Here is a 17,666-nt window from a genome sequence, read left to right on the forward strand (position 1 = left end):
TTATTTATGGGTTTATATTGCTATATTTCTACACTATTCTTGGTTGGTGCAACTGTAACAAAACCCAATTTCCCTCGGGATCAATAAAGTAGGTCTGTCTGTCTGTCTGTCTGTATGTCTTAGGAAATTATCTGAGCAGTTTAGTATCAATTTCTTTTCTACAACACCCCCCCCCCCACTTTGAAGCTGAGTTAGCTGTCAGATACTTACCCACTCATGAAGTCTCCGAATATGTAGAGTCCGTTTAGATTGGGAGATTCACAGCCTCTGTACACATAGCCCCCAGTGACAGATTTGCCCACACTGTGAGGATAAGCAAAAATAGGAAGGACATCATCTGTGAAGGAGTGACAGGTGGAACGATGGGTTAGGACAGTTCAAACTTCAACTTTCAAAGTAAAGTTATTATCGAAGTAGATATATGTCGCTATATACTACACTGAGATTCATTTCAGTTACTTAGCACAGATTGCGGGCATTCACAATAAATACAAAGAAACACAATGGATTCGATGAAAAACCACACACGCCCAAAGATGGGCAAACAATCAATGTTTAAGAGACAAACAATATTGTGCAAACACAAAAGAAAAACAAAATAATAATAGGTAAAGTAATAACTAATATTGAAAAAAGGAGTTTTTTTCCTTGAAAGGTTGTGGAATCAGTTCAGTGCTGGGTTGAGTGAAGTTATCCCACTCCAGTTCAGGATAATAACTGTCCCTAAACCTGGTGGTGTGGGACCTGAGTCTCCTGTACCTTAGGCACACCGGGGTGCACTGCGACTATCGGGTGCCAAGTTCACTACCATAAATACAGTGACTGTCGAGTTTCTACAGATGTACCATGGAGAGCATTTTGAGTAATGGCATCACTGTCTGGTCAGAAAAATCCACTGAGGGTCATAGACTCAGCTAGTTCCAGCACAGGCACAAACCCCACCCCTCCACCCCTCCACCCCCAACAAGGACATCTTCAAAAAGCAGTGCCTCAAGAAGGTGGTATCCGTCAAGAAAGACTCTCACCATCCAGCTTCTCATTACCACCATCAGAAAGGAGGTACAGGAGCCTGAAGGGGCCACACTCAACAGCAATTAGATAACAGTGACCACAATTCTGTAAACTTTAGCATAGCTATAGACCAGGATAAGTATGCAGGGGAGTATTAAATTGGAGCAGGGCAAATTATGAGAGCATTAGGCGATAACTAGGGAGATTTAATTGGGAACCTCTGTTTTTGGGCAAAACCGTCATGTGGAGGGAGCAACTGCAGAAATTACAGGACCAGTGCTGTGTGTTCCGGTCAGAAGGAACAGTGACAATGGCAAGGGCCGAGAACCCTGGATGGTGAGAGAAGTGATGAAATTAGTCAAGGAAATAAAGTATGTAAAATGTCGTAATGAAAATGACAGAAGTGTAAACAGTGTAGAGTGGAGTATCTGAAATACGGATTTATACCAGCAACAAGCAATCAACCAGTTTGTCTGTTCTTAGAAAAAGCTTTTCAAATGAGGCAATGAATCCGCCCAGGCTTCTTGAACGTTTGAAGAGAATGCACTTGGATAAACCAAACAAGAATGTGGCTTATTTGTGAAAACTTTCAAATACGAAAATCACTTCAAAACACGTTTGCCAGGACTTCAGAACATAACAGTGAAGGGCTGCATGTTTCATACATCTCATTGCTCATTGCTAAATCTAGAAAGCCACATACAATTGGAGAAGACATGATTCTGCCAGCAGTACAGTTTTTGCAGAAGTCACCAGCCCAAAAAGTTAAAGCAATTCTACTCAGCAACAACTCAAAAGGATGAAACGTCTGAGAATGAGGAAGATACATTGTACAACACTTAAGACAACAGAATTTGCTCTGCAGTTGAACGAGTCAACTTTGGTTCTTGGTTATGTTTGATTCGGAGAAAGTGAAAGCATGGCTCAAGAGTTGTTACAGAAACAGGTACGAAGGGTGAGTCAATATTTTGGGTTGAGCAACTTTTCGAAGAGAAGGACATTCTGCTCATGAACTTCTAGCTTGTGCAACAGATGGGCGACCATCAATGACAGGGCGCCACCTTGTGGTTATTACTTGAGAGACAGCTTTGCCATCCACTGTGTAATTCATGGACATCTTGTCCCAAACACCTAAGTGATCAACTGCACAAAATCAATAAATACTGTTATCTAAAATAAAATCAAGACCCATGCTCTGAATTTTCATCTATTTCGAGAGCTTTGTTTTGAGAATGATGAACAGCTGCTTGCTGATGCACACAGAAACCGGGTGACTCTCATAAGGAAACTGCCTGAGACATTTTTATGTGCTTTTTAAAACTGTGACAACATTTTTTTAATACTCAAGTGCATCATTCAGTCATCAGCTGAAGAATATCAGGCATGACATTGCTTACTTGTCAGAATTGTTTGCAAACTTTACTGAAGTCAGTCTTCAATTGCAAGGAAATTATGTAAATTTTATCAGAGCCAAATCAGTCATCACATTTCTGTTCAAGTTAGCCCTATTTAAGTTCAACACTGGCCATCTTGACCTTTCCCAATTTCTGAGCATCTCCGATTTGGAAGAGAAAGAAAGAATACCAGATGGTGATCTTCTGGGCGAGCTGCATAACGACATGTCAGAGAGATTTCAGGATCTTCTCTCGATCCGAATCTCAAAATGGATAATATAGAAAGTCTATTCCTGAACACTTTAATAAGGAATTAACAGGAAGGATAGAGGAAGAACTGACCTTGCTACAAAACAACTGAACTGAAGCCAAGGTTCAAAAAACTTATATCAAGGGTTTTGGTTGCAGTAAGAAATCTCCGAACACTATCCTGCGTCATGGTCGCGATTTCCCTTATTGCCTTTCCAACATCATATTCAGTGGAGCGCGGTTTCAGTGCCGTTTGCCCAGCTTCTTTCAGAGCAAAGAAACAGAGTGTATCTACTGAAAGTGAGGATCTGAGACAGTCAGCCTGACATTGAGAAGCTGATATCACTGTACCAAGCTGGCCCATCTCGTTGACAGCTGAAAAAGCAATGCAGTAGCGAGTAGTTGGACTACTAATGAATGCTCTGAAATTGTTGATGAAATTTGTTTTTAAAACATCCCCTTTAAATACACCCACAGTCACTTTCAGCAATGAATTCCACAGATTCATCGCCCTTTGGCAAAAGAAATTTCTCCTCATTTCTGTTCTGAAGGGGCATCCTTCTATTCTGAGATGATGCCCTCTGGTCCTAGACTCCCCTATGATAGGAAGCATCCTCTCCACATTCACACTATCTAGGTTTCAATAAGATCCCCCCTCATTCTCCTAAACTCTTCATATGTTAGCCCAGAGCCATCAAACATTCCTCATATGTAAATGCTTTCATTCCCAGATTCAGTCTCGTGAACCTTCTCTGAACCCTCTCTATTGCCAGCACATCTTTTGTTCAGATAAAGGACCCAAAACTCTTCACAATAATCCAAGTGCAGTCTGACCAATGCCTTCTAAAGCTTCAGCATCACACCTTTGCCTTTATCAAGTTAAGTCAAATTGCTTTAATTGTCATTTCAACCTCAACTGCTGGTACAGTACACAGTAAAAATGAAACAACATTCCTCTAGGACCACGCTGCCACATGAAACAACACAGAACTACACTAGACTACGTGAAACAACACAGAACTACATTAGACTACGTGAGACAACACAAAACTACACTAGACTACATGAAACAACACAAAACTACACTAGACTATATGAAACAACACAAAACTACACTAGACTATATGAAACAACAAAAACTACATTAGACCAGACCGACACGGGACTACATAAAGTGCACAAAACAGTGCAAGACAGTACAATAATTAATAAACAAGAAAATAGGCACAGTAAAGGGCAAATTACAATATAATAGCAAATGATGTAAATGTAAATGTAAACAATGTTTTAGCAGGAATTGAGAAAGAAATGAGCAAAAATTGCAAAGGAGTGAAGTGTGTGTGTGTGTGTGTGTGTGTGTGTGTGTGTGTGTGTGTGTGTGTGTGTGTGTGTGTGTGTGTGTGTGTGTGTGTGTGTGTGTGTGTGTGTGTGTGCGTGCGTGCGTGCGTGCGTACACCTTGGTGTCAGTCTAGACTCTGGGTATTGAGGAGTCTGATAGCTTGGGGGAAGAAACTGTTACACAGTCTGCTCGTGAGAGCCTGAATGCTTCGGAGCCTTTTCCCAGACGGCAGGAGGGAGAAGAGATTGTATGATGGGTGCATGGGGTCCTTCATAATGCTGTTTCCTTTGCGGATGCAGTGTGTAGTGTAAATGTCCATGATGGCAGGAAGAGAGACCCCGATGATCTTCTCAGCTGACCTCACTATCTGGTGCAGGGTCTTGCGGTCCGGGATGGTGTAATTTCCGAACCAGGCAGTGATGCAGTTGCTCAGGATACTCTCGATACATCCTCTGTAAAATGTGGTGAGGATGTATATTCTAAACATTTCCAAATGAATGTGAACATTGCATTTTCCTTCCTTACCACTGACTCAACCTGCAAATTAAACTTTAGGGAATCCTGCACGAGGACTTCCAAGATCATCTGTATCTCTGATTTCTGAATTTTCCCTCCATTTAGAAAATAGTCCACACCTTTATTTGTTCTACCAAAGTGCATGACCATACACTTCCTACACTATATTCCATCTGCCATTTCCTTGCCCATTCTTCTATCTGTCCAGTCCTTCTGCCGACTCCCTGCTTCCTCAACACTCCCTGTTCCTCCATCTACTTCAACAAACTTGGCCACAAAACCATTGATTCCATCATTCAAATCACTGACATATAACATGAGAACAGGCAGACCCAACACTCACCCCAGAGGAACAAATTTCTTGGTGTTCACCTGGTGGAGAATCTCACCCAGTCCCTCAACACCAGCTCCATAGCAAAGAAAGCCCAGCAGCGTCTCTATTTTCTGCGAAGGCTGAGGAAAGTCCATCTCCCACCCTCCATCCTCACCACATTCTACAGGGGTTGTATTGAGCTGCATCACTGCCTGGTTCATAAATTGCACCATCTTGGATCGCAAGACCCTGCAGCGGATAGTGAGGTCAGCTGAGAAGATCATCGGGGTCTCTCTTCCCGAGATCGCGGACATTTACACTACACACTGCATCTGCAAAGCAAGCAGCATTATGAAGGACCCCACACACCCCTCATACAATCTCTTCTCCCTCCTGCCGTCTGGGAAAAGGCACTGAAGCATTCGGGCTCTCACAACCAGACTATGTAACAGTTTTTACCCCCAAGCTATCAGACTCCTCAATACCTGAAGCCTGGACTGACACCTTACCCTATTGTCCTGTTTATTATTTATTGTAATGCCTGCACTGTTTTGTGCACTTTATGCAGTCCTGGGTAGGTCTGTAGTCTAGTGTAGTTTTTATGTCGATGTTGTTTTTACATAGTTCAGTGCAGTTTTTGTATTGTTTCATGTAGCACTGTGGTCCTGAAAAACGTTGTTTTGTTTTTACTGTGTACTGTACCAGCAGTTATGGTCGAAATGACAATAAAAAGTGACTTGACTTGACTTGATGAGATGAAGAGCCTTTGAAAGTGAGTCCATAGGTTGTGGAAAGATTTTCAATGAAGGGGCAAGTGAAGTTGAGTGAAGCTATGATGTGAGAAGTGGAATATTTAAGGGAATCTGAGGGATAACTTCACTCGGGGAGTGTTGTAAATGTGAAACGAGCTGCCAGAAGTCAGAAGAGTCAAAGTAAGTTTATTACCAAAGTATATATATGTCACCATACCCTGAGATTCATTTTCTTGCAGGCATTCACAGCAGAACAGAGAAATACAAAAGAATCTATGGTAGAGGTCAATTCTAACATTTAAGCGAAGTTTGGATAGCTATATGGATGGAAGGGGTTTGAGAGAATATGGTCCTGTGCGGGTAGATGGGACTGGGCAGAAGATATGGTTGGCATAAACTAGATGGGCCAAAAGGCCTGCTTCTGTATTGTATTACTCTATGACAATGATTCTGGTTTGATAAGGTATTCAGATCTAGAGTTAGATTGATAAAACAATGCTTCTTACTCAGGGAGGAGTTTGCACAGAGTTTCTTATCGTAACAGGAAAAGCCTTCTTTTGCTTTCCAGCCGTAGTTTTTGCCTTTCTCAATGATGTCCACCTCCTCAAACTTGTTCTGCCCGACATCTCCACAGAAGATTCTTCCTTTGCCTTCCCTAGTTACAGGGTCCCCGCGGTCCACGGAACAACGCCACATATTCCGCACCCCGTAGGCATAAACCTCTGGACGCGCTTCGGGGTCCAGCAGAAATGGATTGTCAGGAGGGATTCTATAGAGCGGCCCACGGTCATTGTTGTTGACATCAATGCGAAGCACCTTCCCCAGTAAGGCTGACCTGGAGAGGAGGAGATGACCAAACTGGGTTAGACAGACTCTGGAGAGAATGGAAAGGGAGAGATTAAAGAGAAAGATTAGCTTTATTTGTCACAAGTGCATTGAAGCACACAGAAGCCAGATTATCTGATGCTCTCTGCCTGGGTTGCTGCTGCAAGCGAGTTTTCCATTGCACCTGCGTCTACACACGTATGCATATGGAAATAAACTCATAAAGATAAAGATTGGCTTTATTTGTCACACGTTCATCAAAACATTGAAACACGGTGAAATGCGTCTTTCATGTCAACGACCAACACAGTCTGAGCGTGAGCTGCAGGCAGCCAGCATGCCCACAACTCGCTGACCTTAAACTCCATGAGTCTGGAATGTGGGTGGAAACCAGAGCACCTGGAGGAAACCCACGTGGTCACGGAGAGAACATACAAACTCCTTACAGACAGTGATGGGAATTAAACCGTGGTCACAGGGAGATCATACAAACTCCTTACAGACAGTGATGGGAATTAAACCCCGATCAGGGATCTCTGAAGCTGTAAAATATTCCACTAACTGCTATGTTACTGCGCCATTCTCTACGCCACTGCGCTGCCCTCTACATAACTGTGTTGCCCTCTATGTTACCAGGATGCCCTCTACATAACTGTGCTGTCTTCTATGTTACCAGGATGCCCTCTGCGCTACCATGTGAAAAGTATCTTTGGAAGTTGAATTTCACCCCCATTGATTCATAAATTCATCCTACAAAGGTCAATCAGAAGTCAGGTTTGAAGCGCGAAGTTTGATGGCCCTAGTCTGTGAATCTCTGCAATTTCACTGGGAAAGTTACGGCCCGGTGTCTGTGAGTTCATCAGCCTGTTCGAGTCTGGAAGCTGAAGGTGGCCTGTCCTGGAGCTAGAGGACCGTGTATTTGTGCGGGTGTGTGGTGGGAGGTAGAGGGGTTGTTTCACTGCTGTTGCTTGGTGCGGTCTGTTTTGTTACGTTGTTCTGCCCAGCACTGTGGGCATGCTATGTAGGCACCGGAGTGTGTGGCAGCACATGTGGGATGCCCCCAGCACGTCCTTAGGCGTGTTGATTGTTAACGAAACAACGCATTTCTCCGTATGTTTCAATATACATGTGATAAATAGATCTGAATTTGAATCTGAACCCGATGTTGGGGGTGAAAGCACCCTGGTGAAACCAATGAATGGAAGACAATCACGTTACTTATTTTGCGCATTTCCATATTTTCCGAAAGGGTCCCCAGCCATTCCGCCGTCTCCGGTGAAAATGTAAAGGTAGCGATCATCAGCGAAGAGGAGCTGTCCTCCGTTGTGGTTTGACGCTGGTTCGTCAACTTCCAGAATGATCCTACAGAAATTAAATATTTAAAAATTGCTTTATTTGTCACATGTAAATGACATTATTAATTCATTATTACATTGGATTCAACTGGTAGAATGGAAAACAACAACAGAATGAAGAAAGAATTATTACAGTTATGGAGAAAGTACAGTGCGGCCAGACAACAAGGTGCAAGGTCATAACGAGGTAGATGGTAAGGTCAAGTGATCATTTTATTGTGCTGGGGACCGTTCAATAGTCTGATAACAGCGGGGTAAAAGCCTGGTAGAGCTTTCAGGTTTGCCTGACGGGAGAGGGGAGACGAGAGAATGTCTGGTTTTGTGGGATCTGCAATTAAGCCAGCTTCTTTACTGAGACCATGAGGAATATAGGAAGAGTCCATGGCGGGGAGGCTGGTTTCTGTGATGTGCTGAGCTGTGTCCACAACTCTCTGTAGTGTTTTGTGATCGCAGGCAGAGCAGTTGCTGTGCCAAGCCTTGATGTATCCAAATAAGATGTTTTCTATGGTGCATCGATAAAATCAGTAAGGGTCAAAGGGGACCTGCCGAATTCCTTTAGCCTCCTGAGGAAGCAAAGGTGGCATGGAGTAGAAGGGCTGAAAGGCCTGTTTCTGTGTGTACTCCTTTATGACTTTAGTAAGCTTCCGTAACTATGGCATCTACATCATTGGACCATGACAGGCTATTGATTCAGATTCAGATTTATTTATCTAAACATATAATGAAGTGCATCATTTCATTAACAATCAGCACACCCGCAGGTGTCGCTATATATTCTGGTGCAAACGTAGCAGACCCTCGGGACTGGCAGAACATAACCAGTACTGGGGGATCACCACCAATAGCTTGTCCTGGCCCAACTTTGTAGACGTCATGGCCAAGCTTCCAGGCCTCTCGACCCCCGAACTGCTAATGTAAATGGGGTTGCATACACCAGCCCTCCTTCCTGAAGTTAATGCTTAGCTCTTCAGTTTTGCTGATGTTGGTTGTTGTCATGACACTCCCTGATCCAAACTACACTCCATAGTTAAGGGGTCAACTCTCCAAATGCAAGCTTCAGCTAATCAGCATCATTTACCATTCACCCCTCAACTTGTGGCCCAAAAGACCATAAGACACAGGAGCAGAATTAGGTTATTCAGCCCATCAAGTCTGTTCTGCAATTCTATCATGGATGATTGATTATCCCTCTCAACCCCATTCTCCTGACTTCTCCCCGTAGCTTTCAACACCCTTACTAATTAACAACTTATCAATCTCTGCTTTAAATATACCCAATTATATGGCTTCCACAGCTGTCTGTGGCAATGCATTGTACAGATTCACCACCTCTGGCTAAAGAGATTTCTCCTCATCTCTGTTTTAAAAGGAAGTCCTTCTATTCTGAAGATGTGCTGCATATTTCATAGAGTCTTACAGGAGACATTGATCTTGTGGATAGCCAGAGGCTTTTCCCCAGGGCTGAAATGGTTAGCATGAGAGGGCACAGTTTTAAGGTGCTTGGAAGTAGGTACAGAGGAGATGCCAAGGGTAAGCTTTTTACGCAAAGAGTGCTGAGTGTGTGGAATGGGCTGCCGGCAATGGTGGTGGAGGTGGATATGATAGGGTCTTTTAAGAGACTCTTGGATAGGTACATGGAGCTTAGAAAAATAGAGGGGTATGGGTAACCCTAGGTAATTTCATGTTCAGCACAGCATTGTGGGCCAAAGGGCCTGTACTGCGCTGTAGGTTTTCTATGTCTCTGTGTTTCTAGATACAGCACAAAAACAGACCCTTCTGCCCTTCAAGTTTGTGCTGTCCATCAAGCGTCTGTTGACACTGATCCTATACTAATCCCATTTGACTCACCCCACTTCCCCACCAACTCCCTCCAGGTTCCACCAGTCACCCACACATTCGGAGGGGCAACTCACAGCAGCCAGAAAACCCACGGACCCCCCCGCCACCTCATTGGGACATGGGAAGAGATAAGAACACCTGGCAGAAACCTAGGCATCACAGAGAACTGGCAAACTCCACACGGGCAGCGCCAGATGCTGGGATTCAAGCCAGGTCTCTGCAGTTGGAGGGCCCAGATCTACCAATTGCAACATCGTGTCGTCCTAAAGTGATTGGTTTGCCAGAGAGAGCAGGTTGTAGGGAGTCATTGAACACTACAGCACAGAAACAGGCCTTTGGCCCATCTAGTCTGTGCCAAACTATTATTCTATCGAGTCCCATCTACCTGCACCTGGACTTTAGCGCTCCATATCCCTCCCATCTATGTACTAGTTCAAAATTCCCTAAATGTTACATACACTACTTCCGCTGGCAGCTCATTCCACACTCGCACTATCTTCCAGACGAAGAAGAAGTTTCCCCTCAGGTTCCCCTTTAAATATTTGACATTTCACCCTTAACCTATAACCTCTGGTTCTAGTCTCACCCAACCTCAGTGAAAAAAGCCTGCTTACATTTAAACTCTGGTATGAATTAACGGAGGGGGGTGGATTTTCAGACTGAGTGTCTGAGATTCAGTATCAACTTCAGAACTACCCCCCCCCCATCCTGAGGAAGTATAAAGATATGAAGTGCACCCTAAATACAAAAGGTTCCACAGATGCTGGAAGTGTTAAACAAAACACACAAAGTTCTGGAGGAACTCAGCAGGTCCGGCAAAATCTGTGGAGGGGAATAACCAGTCAACGCTTTGGGCTGAGACCTTTCATCAGGGAAGGGAGGGGGCAGAAGCCGGAAGGAAGGAATGAAGAAGTAAGCCCCTTCCTTTCCAGTCCTGGTGAAGGATCTCAACCTGGAACATTGACTGTTACCGAGTCTTCAATGCGCACAATCATAAGAGGCTACAGAGGGTTGTAAACTCCCCCCCATCGAGGACATCTTCAAAAGATAATGCTCTAAGAAGATTGCATCTATCCTAAAGGACACTCACTATCCCGGACATGCCCTTTTCTCAAAATAATAGGAAGTTTCTTTCCCTCCCCCATCAGTTTCCGAAACAGTCCATGAGCCCATAAACACAATCTCGTTGTTCCTCTTTTGCATGATTTATTTATTAATTTTTGTGATTTATAGTGATTTTTCTGTCTAGCACTATACTGCTGCCTCAGAACAACAAATTCCGTGACATATGTCAGTGACGATAAGCTGATTTTGATTCGGATTCTGAGCTGCTAAGCTCAGCCCAGTACCTCGACTGGGTGAGAAATAAATCGAAGATTGGTGGATTAAGAATGACATGTACAGTAAGTAAGGTGCTCTCCCAAGGTGCCTTTAAGTCCAATAAAACTGTAGTGCATAAAGTAAATTTATTGAAAAATGTGGCTCAGGAGAAATTCAATAAAAGCTGGCATTGCTGGCAATATTCAGATCTCATGGACAAGAGTGAGCACAAGAGATTCTGCAGATGATGGAAATCCAGAGCAACACACATAAAATGCTGGAGGAAGGGTTGCACTTGAATCCGAGGGGGACCAATATTCTTGCAGGCAGATTTACTAGAGCTTTTGGGAGTTGTTTAAACTAATATGGCAGGGGGGTGGAAACCAGAATAACAGAGCTGAGGATGAGCCAGCCGGTTTACAAGTCGATGATGGATGTAGCATGAATGTAAGGGAGGACAAGCCAATGATTAGGTAGAATAAAGGGTTAAATTGTACCACAGAGGCAAAATTCAAAAGGGCGAAGAATGCAGGACTGAAGGTGCTGTATTTACATGTGTGTAAAGAATAAGGTGATCGGACTCGTGGCTCAATTAGAGATTGGTCGGTATGAGGTTGTGGGCATCACTTGAGTCGTGGCTGAAAGAAAGTCATAGTTGGGAGCTTAACATCAAAGGACATACTTTGTATCAAAAGGACTGGCAGGAGGGCATAGGCGGTAGTGTGGTTCTGTTGGTAAGAGATGGAATTACATCTTTAGGAAAAGGTGGCATAGGATCAGAGAATGTTGAATTTTTGTGGGTGGAGTTAAGAAACTGCAAGGTAAAAAGCCATTATGGGAGTCATATGTAGGCCTCCAAATAGTAATTGTCAAGATGTGGATTTGAAATTGCAAAGGGAGCTGGAAAAGGCACGTAATAAGGGTAATGACACAATTATAAGGGGGAATTCAATATGCAAGGGGATTGGGAAATCAGGTTGGTGTCGGATTGCAGGAGAGGGAATTTGTTGAATGCCTACGAGATGGCTTTTTAGAGCAGCTCGTGCTCAAGCCTACTTGGGGAAAGACTACTTAGTTTGAGTGTTATGTAATAACCCAGATCTTATTAGTCAGCTTAACGTAAAAGAACCCTTGGGATGTAGTGATCATAATATGATAGAATTCATACTGCAGTTTGAAAGGGAAAATCATAACTCACATGTATCAGTATCACAATGGAATAAAGGGAATTACAGAAGCATGAGAGAGGAGCTTGCCCAGGTGGATTGGGGAGGATATTGGTAGAGATGACGGCAGAGCAGAGGTGGCTGAAGTTTCTGGGAATACTTCACAAGGTGCAGGATAGTTATGTCCCACAGAGGAGGAAGTTCTCAAATGACAGGGGTGGGTAACCGGGGCTGACAAAGCAAGTTAAGGACTGCATAAAAGCCAAGGAAAGGGCATATAAGGTGGCAGAAGAGAGTGGGAAGTTGGATGATTGGGAAGCTTTTAAAATCCAACAAAAGGCAACTATAAAAGCTATAAGAAGGGAAAAGATGAAATATGAGGGAAGACTAGCCAATAATATAAAGCAGGATACCAAAAGTTTTTTCAGTTATACAAAGAGGTGAGAGTTGATATTGGATGACTGGAAAATGATGCTGGTATGCTATTAATGAGGAACAAAGAAATGGCAGATAAACCTAATGGGTTCTTTGCATCAGTCTTCACTGTGGAAGACACTAGCAGTATGCCAGACGTCTGTGAGTATCAGAGAGCAGGAGTGAGTGCCATTGGTATTAGAAAGGAAAAAAGGGCTAGGCAAACCCAAAGGTCTAAGATGGATAAGTCACCTGGACCAGATGGACTACATCCCAGGGTCCTGAGAGAGAGTATGGAGAGGTTACAAATGCATTGATCATGATCTTTCTAGAATCACTTGATTCTGGCATGGTCCCGGAAGACTGGAAGATTGAAAATGTCACTCCACTCTTTAAGAAGGGAGGGAGGCAAAATAAAGGAAATTATAGGCCAGTTAACCTAACCTCAGTGTTGGAGTCTATTATTAAGGATGAGGTTTCAGGATACTTGGAGACTAATGATAAAATAAGTCAAAGTCAGCATGGTTTCTGTAAAGGGAAATCTGCCTGAAAAAATCTGCTAGAGTTCTTTGAAGTAACAAGCAGGGTGGCTGGACAAAGGAGAGGCAGTGGATGTCATTTACTTGGATTTTCAGAAGGCATTTGATCAGACGCCACACATGAGGCTGGTTAACAAGATAAAATCCTATGGCTTTACAGGGAAGATACTGGCATGGAGAGAGGAATGGCTACCAGGCAGGAGGCAGCGAATAGGAATAAAGGGTGCCTTTTCTGATTGGCTGCCAGGGACTAATAGTGTCCCTCAAGTGTCAGTATTGGGACCGCTACTTTTCACATTGTTTGTCAATGATTCAGATAATGGAATTAATGGCTTTGTGGCAAAGTTTGTGGATGATACGAAGAAGGTGGAGGGGTAGGTAGTGCTGAGGAAAATGTGATTGCAGCAGGACTTAGACAAATTGGAAGAATGGGCAAAAAAGTGGCAGATGGCACAGTATTGGGAAATATATAATAATGCATTTTTGTAAAAGGAACAATAATACAGATTATTATCTAAATTTGGAGAAGGTTCAAACATCAGAGGTGCAAAGGGAGTGAGGAGTCCTCGTGCAAGGCTCCCAGAAGGTTAATTTACAGGTTGAGTCTGTGGTAAAGAAGGCAAATGCAATGTTGGCATTTATTTCAAGGGGAATAGAATATAAAAACAAGGAGATAATGCTGGTGCTTTATAAGACACTAGTCAGGCCGCACTTGTAATATTATCAGTAGTTTTGGGCCCCATATCTCAGAAAGACAATAGACAATAGGTGCAGAAGTAGACCGTTCGGCCCTTCGAGCCTGCACCGCCATTTTGAGATCATGGCTGATCATCTACTATCAATACCCGGTTCCTGCCTTGTCCCCATATCCCTTGATTCTCCTATCCATAAGATACCTATCTAGCTCCTTCTTGAAAGCATCCAGAGAAATGGCCTCCACTGCCTTCTGAGGCAATGCATTCCAGACCCTCACAACTCTCTGGGAGAAGAAGTTTTTCCTTAACTCTGTCCTAAATGACCTACCCCTTATTCTTAAACCATGCCTTCTGGTACTGGACTCTCCCAGCAGCTGGAACATATTTCTTGCCTCTATCTTGTCCAAACCCTTAATGATCTTATATGTTGCAATCAGATCCCCTCTCAATCTCCTTAATTCCAGCGTGTACAAGCCCAGCCTCTCTAACCTCTCTGCGTAAGACAGTCCGGACATCCCAGGAATTAACCTTGTGAATCTACGCTGCACTTCCTCTACAGCCAGGATGTCCTTCCTTAACCCTGGAGACCAAAACTGTACACAATACTCCAGGTGTGGTCTCACCAGGGCCCTGTACAAATGCAAAAGGATTTCCTTGCTCTTGTACTCAATTCCCTTTGTAATAAAGGCCAACATTCCATTAGCCTTCTTCACTGCCTGCTGCAGTTGCTCATTCACCTTCAGTGACTGATGAACAAGGACTCCTAGATCTCTTTGTATTTCTCCCTTACCTAACTCTACACCGTTCAGATAATAATCTGCCTTCCTGTTCTTACTCCCAAAGTGGATAACCTCACACTTATTCACATTAAACGTCATCTGCCAAGTATCTGCCCACTCACCCAGCCTATCCAAGTCACCCTGAATTCTCCTAACATCCTCATCACATGTCACACTGCCACCCAGCTTAGTATCATCAGCAAATTTGCTGATGTTATTTTCTATGCCTTCATCCAAATCGTTGACGTAAATTGTAAACAGCTGTGGTCCCAATACCGAGCCCTGTGGCACCCCACTAGTCACCACCTGCCATTTCGAGAAACACCCATTCACCGCTACCCTTTGCTTTCTATCTGCCAACCAGTTTTCTATCCATGTCAATATCTTCTCCCCAATGCCATGAGCTCTGATTTTATCCACCAATCTCCTATGTGGGACCTTATCAAATGCCTTCTGAAAATCGAGGTACACTACATCCACTGGATCTCCCTTGTCTAACTTCCTGGTTACATCCTCGAAAAACTCCAATAGATTAGTCAAGCATGATCTGCCCTTGGTAAATCCATGCTGGCTCGGTCCAATCCTATCACTGCTATCTAGATATGCCACTATTTCATATTTAATAATGGACTCTAGCATCTTCCCCACTACTGATGTTAGGCTGACAGGATGATAGTTCTCTGTTTTCTCCCTCCCTCCTTTCTTAAAAAGTGGGATAACATTAGCCATTCTCCAATCCTCAGGAATTGATCCTGAATCTAAGGAACATTGGAAAATGATTACTAATGCATCCGCAATTTCCAGGGCCACCTCCTTTAGTACCCTAGGATGCAGACCATCTGGACCTGGGGATTTGTTAGCCTTCAGTCCCATCAGTCTACTCATCACCGTTTCCTTCCTAATGTCAATCTGTTTCATTTCCTCTGTTACCCTATGTCCTTGGCCCATCCATACATCTGGGAGATTGCTTGTGTCTTCCTTAGTGAAGACAGATCTAAAGTACTTATTAAATTCTTCTGCCATTTCTCTGTATCCCATAACAATTTCACCCAATTCATTCTTCAAGGGCCCATCATTTCTTAGTTAGTTAGATAGTTCTTAACTATCTTCTTTCTCTTCACATACCTAAAAAAGCTTTTGCTATCCTCCTTTATATTCCTGGCTAGCTTGCATTCGTACCTCATTTTTTCTCCCCGTATTGCACTTTTTGGTTAAGTTCTGTTGTTCCTTAAAAATTTTCCAATCATCTGTCTTCCCACTCACCTTTTTTAATGCTATGCAATCTCTGACTTCCTTTGTCAACCACTGTGGCCCCTTTCCCCCCTTTGAATCCTTCCTTCTCTGGGGGATGAACTGATTTTGCACTTTGTGCATTATTCCCAAGAATACCTGCCATTGCTGTTCCACTGTCTTTTCTGCTAGGATATCCATCCATTTAACTTTGGCCAGCTCCTCCCTCATGGCTCCATAGTCTCCTTTGTTCAACTGCAACACTGACACTTCCGATCTGCCCTTATCCTTCTCAAATTGCAGATAAAAACTTATCAAATTATGGTCTCTACCTCCTAATGGCTCCTTTACTTCAAGATCGCTTATCAAATCCTGTTCATTACACAACACTAAATCCAGAATAGCCTTGTCCCTGGTCGGCTCTCGTACAAGCTGTTCCAAGAATGCATCCTGTAGGCACTCTACAAACTCCCTATCCTGGGGTCCAGCACCAACCTGATTCTCCCAGTTCACCTGCATGTTGAAATCCCCCATAACTACTGCGACATTACCTTTGCCACATGCCAATGTTAACTCCCTATTCAACTTGCACCCAATATCCATGCTACTGTTTGGTGGCCTGTAGACAACACCCATTAGGGTCTTTTTGCCCTTACTGTTCCTCAGTTCTATCCACACAGACTCTACTTCTCCTGATCCTATGTCCCCCCTTGCAAAGGACTGAATCTCATTCCTCACCAACAGGGCCACCCCATCCCCTCTGCCCACATTTCTGTCCCTACGATAGCACGTATACCCTTGTACATTCATTTCCCAGGTCTGATCTCCCTGCAGCCATGTCTCCGTTATCCCAACAACATCATAGTTACCCATTCGCACCTGAGCTTCAAGCTCATCCGCCTTATTTCTGACACTTTGTGCATTTTTAGCCCATTTCTCCTCTCTCTGTTTAAATCGCTACCTATTGTGCTTAACCCAGCTCCCCAAACTCCCATCGGGCTATACGCCCCTTGAATTTTGTTGTCCTTCTTAAATTTACTTATTCTTTCTGCACATTTAACTCCATGTTCCATCAGACCATCCCTCTGTACATGTGTCCTCCTTATCACTTGTTCCGCCCCACCTTCCTCTACTACACACTTAATATTCCGGAACCGTGTAGTCCCCACCTGTCCTTTATTCTTCATCTCGCTATCCTCTCTCACATTCTGGATCCCTGCCCCCTGCAAATTTAGTTTAACCCCCCCCCCCCCAAGAAGCACTAGCAAACTTTCCTGCAAGAATGTTAATACCACTCCAGTTCAGGTGTAAACCGTCCCATCGGAACAGATCCCACCTTCCCTGGAACAAAGCCCAATTATCTAAAAACCTGAAGCCCTCCCTCCTGCACCATCTTCTCAGCCACGTATTAATCTGTATAATCCTTCTGTTCCTTGCCTCACTCGCACGTGGCGCAGGTAGCAATCCTGAGATTGTCACCCTGGAGGTCCTGCCCTTCAGCTTCGCACCTAACTCCCTGAACTCACTACACAGAGCCCCCTCACTCATCCTATCCACGTCGTTGGTCCCTACATGGACCACAACATTTGGGTTCTTGCCCTCCTTCTCGAGAATAACCTGCACCCGATCTGAGATGTCCCAGACCCCGGCACCAGGGAGGCAACATACCATCCGAGACTCCCGATCTTACCCACAAAATCTCCTATCTTCCCCCCGACTATAGAATCCTCTATCACTACCGCTCTCTTCTCTTCCCTCCTCCCCTTCCTAGTCGCAGGTCCAACCTCAGTGCCAGAGACAGGACCACTGAAACTTGTTCCTGGTAGGTCATCCCCACCAACAGTATCCAAAACGGTATACTTACTGTTGATGGGAATGGCCAAAGGATGGGTTGCCATTGGAGAGAGTCCAGAAGAGGTTCATGAGGATG

At 44.0% G+C, this 17,666-nt stretch overlaps 1 protein-coding gene across 1 annotated transcript in view; it reads right to left on the bottom strand.

Annotated features, from left to right (window-relative positions):
• hhipl1 (HHIP-like 1) overlaps positions 1-17,666 on the bottom strand; it is a 48,790-nt gene that overhangs the window by 15,709 nt on the left and 15,415 nt on the right. Inside the window, exons 3-5 of the mRNA XM_073039423.1 lie at positions 7,618-7,761; positions 6,081-6,409; positions 211-337 (exon numbers count right to left, since the gene is read on the bottom strand). Coding sequence (XP_072895524.1) covers positions 211-337; positions 6,081-6,409; positions 7,618-7,761 — 600 coding nt within the window. The remainder of the gene's footprint in view (positions 1-210; positions 338-6,080; positions 6,410-7,617; positions 7,762-17,666) is intronic.

This window comes from Hemitrygon akajei, chromosome 3 (assembly GCF_048418815.1).
Source record: "Hemitrygon akajei chromosome 3, sHemAka1.3, whole genome shotgun sequence".
Lineage (NCBI taxonomy): Eukaryota > Metazoa > Chordata > Chondrichthyes > Myliobatiformes > Dasyatidae > Hemitrygon > Hemitrygon akajei.